The 1799-nt window shown below is 42.5% G+C and overlaps 1 protein-coding gene across 1 annotated transcript in view; it reads right to left on the reverse strand.

Annotated features, from left to right (window-relative positions):
• The window catches only part of PROCA1 (protein interacting with cyclin A1), an 18631-nt gene extending 18095 nt beyond the window's left edge, over positions 1-536 (reverse strand). Inside the window, exon 1 of the mRNA XM_072430218.1 lies at positions 66-536. Within this exon, the coding sequence (XP_072286319.1) occupies positions 66-486 (421 nt within the window). The 5' untranslated portion in view covers positions 487-536. The remainder of the gene's footprint in view (positions 1-65) is intronic.
• Positions 537-1799: the final 1263 nt, after the last annotated feature.

Here is a 1799-nt window from a genome sequence, read left to right on the forward strand (position 1 = left end):
TTTACCAGGTTACCATGTATTGCTTCCAGACCCTATCTAGAAATGTGTGGAATTTTTGCTCTTACCTAGATCAGTCTCTTTTTCTGCAATATTGCCAGCTCCACACCATAGTGTTCCTGGATAGGTGAAGCCCCTCTTGACTCTTGCATGTTGGCCATTTCTTTCATTTCCAGGCTGACTTGATTGCAAAAAGTACAAGCATGCCATTCTAGCCTCAGCAAAGCCCCCATAGTCCATGTACAGCACATCATGTTGCCTGGTGCACTGGGACAAGAAGGATCTGACTGTCCCTTCATCCTCTTCTAGAGAACATGACACTAGTTGCCTGTTGGTGTTCCATGTGGTGACCACCAACTCCTTGCCATCTGTCACCTGGTACTGGGTGTGATGTCCCTGGACAGAGAGCATGGCACAGTCCTGAATCCCCAGCCCTCTACAGATGATGCAGCTTAGTAGAAGAGTCAGAATTTCCAGGATCTCCTCCATGTCAGTCTCAGTTCAGCACCACAGGCAGGAGACAGCAGCTGTTCCTAGAGCTTGCAGCATTTATCAAGGGCTTTATGAGGTGGTCTGATATTCACACAAATGAAAACCAGGAGGAGGTGCCAAGCAACATTAAACTTCTCCATTACTTTTAGCTTGAGTGTCTCTGCCTGTCTTCTCATAGCATTCCACAAATCAGTTCTCTGCACTGCAATAACTGGTCACAATAATTCTCAACCTAATGACACCCCCTTCTATTCTTCATTAATAAAAGGAATACTATCTCCTTTCATCCATTCAATGTTCTGCCCATTGTATAGAGGAATCTTGTGCAGTGAGTGAATAGGGAGCAAGGCACACCTACTTCTTTCATCCTATAGCAATGTATACTTTTCAGTTCTGATCATTACTGTTACTTTGTAGCAGATTGAACAATTGTGGACTTATTGTTCTGCTAGGTACATTACCTAATTACAAACATTTTACAAGCCCTGTGCTGGGTGTTTTTATAGTTTGCTTTTTGATTTATTTTTTATCTGGTGTTTCTGACCCATTCCATGTCTTATAGTGACAGCGCACATTATACAGCATCAATGGAGGAGCAGCCTTGTCACCTTAGAGGCTCATTCTGTAATTGGACCACATACCACCTCCCTTTCCTTTCTTCTCCCCTAACATGGGGTGCTCAGTAGTGTCCAGAAGAGAATTGGGTGAGGCTGATAACATTGCAAGGTGCACAGAACAGCTTTGGATATTAGGTAGGATATTTTTTGCACTTATTAAATGGCTATAAAAAAGTGCGAATATTAGAATTAACTTGCACATGCATTTTAATAAAAGTTTGTATTGGGAGTTTACCATTGCAGTCCTTCTTTTGGATATGCTAGTTACCTGGCTTCATTCACTGACCATACACTTCATACACTGACTGGAACAAGCATGCAGCTAAGTAAGGACAGGCTCAGTCCTGAAGTTAGGGGGCTTTTGGTGGCTGACACCAGCTATTCCGTGCTTACACCACAGCTCTGGTTAATAAAGAACCTGCATTTGCAGATTTGACAGTGGGTGTCAGGGATCAGTACTGAAATGTTCACTGTTGCCCCCATTCATTGTCTATGGGGCAGCTGTGGGTAAACACTGCATGTAGTATCCCCTCTGATTAGTGATTCACTGGCACAAGGAAGCAGTATCCAAACCATGACCACACCACCATTTAAACATCAATAAAACTTCCAAGAACTTGTTATATTTACTAAGTATCATTTTAAAGGATGACAATTAAAAGCTGGATTTCAGGGAGATGTTAAAACGCAATT

Source organism: Pyxicephalus adspersus, chromosome 1, assembly GCF_032062135.1.
Source record: "Pyxicephalus adspersus chromosome 1, UCB_Pads_2.0, whole genome shotgun sequence".
Taxonomy (NCBI): domain Eukaryota; kingdom Metazoa; phylum Chordata; class Amphibia; order Anura; family Pyxicephalidae; genus Pyxicephalus; species Pyxicephalus adspersus.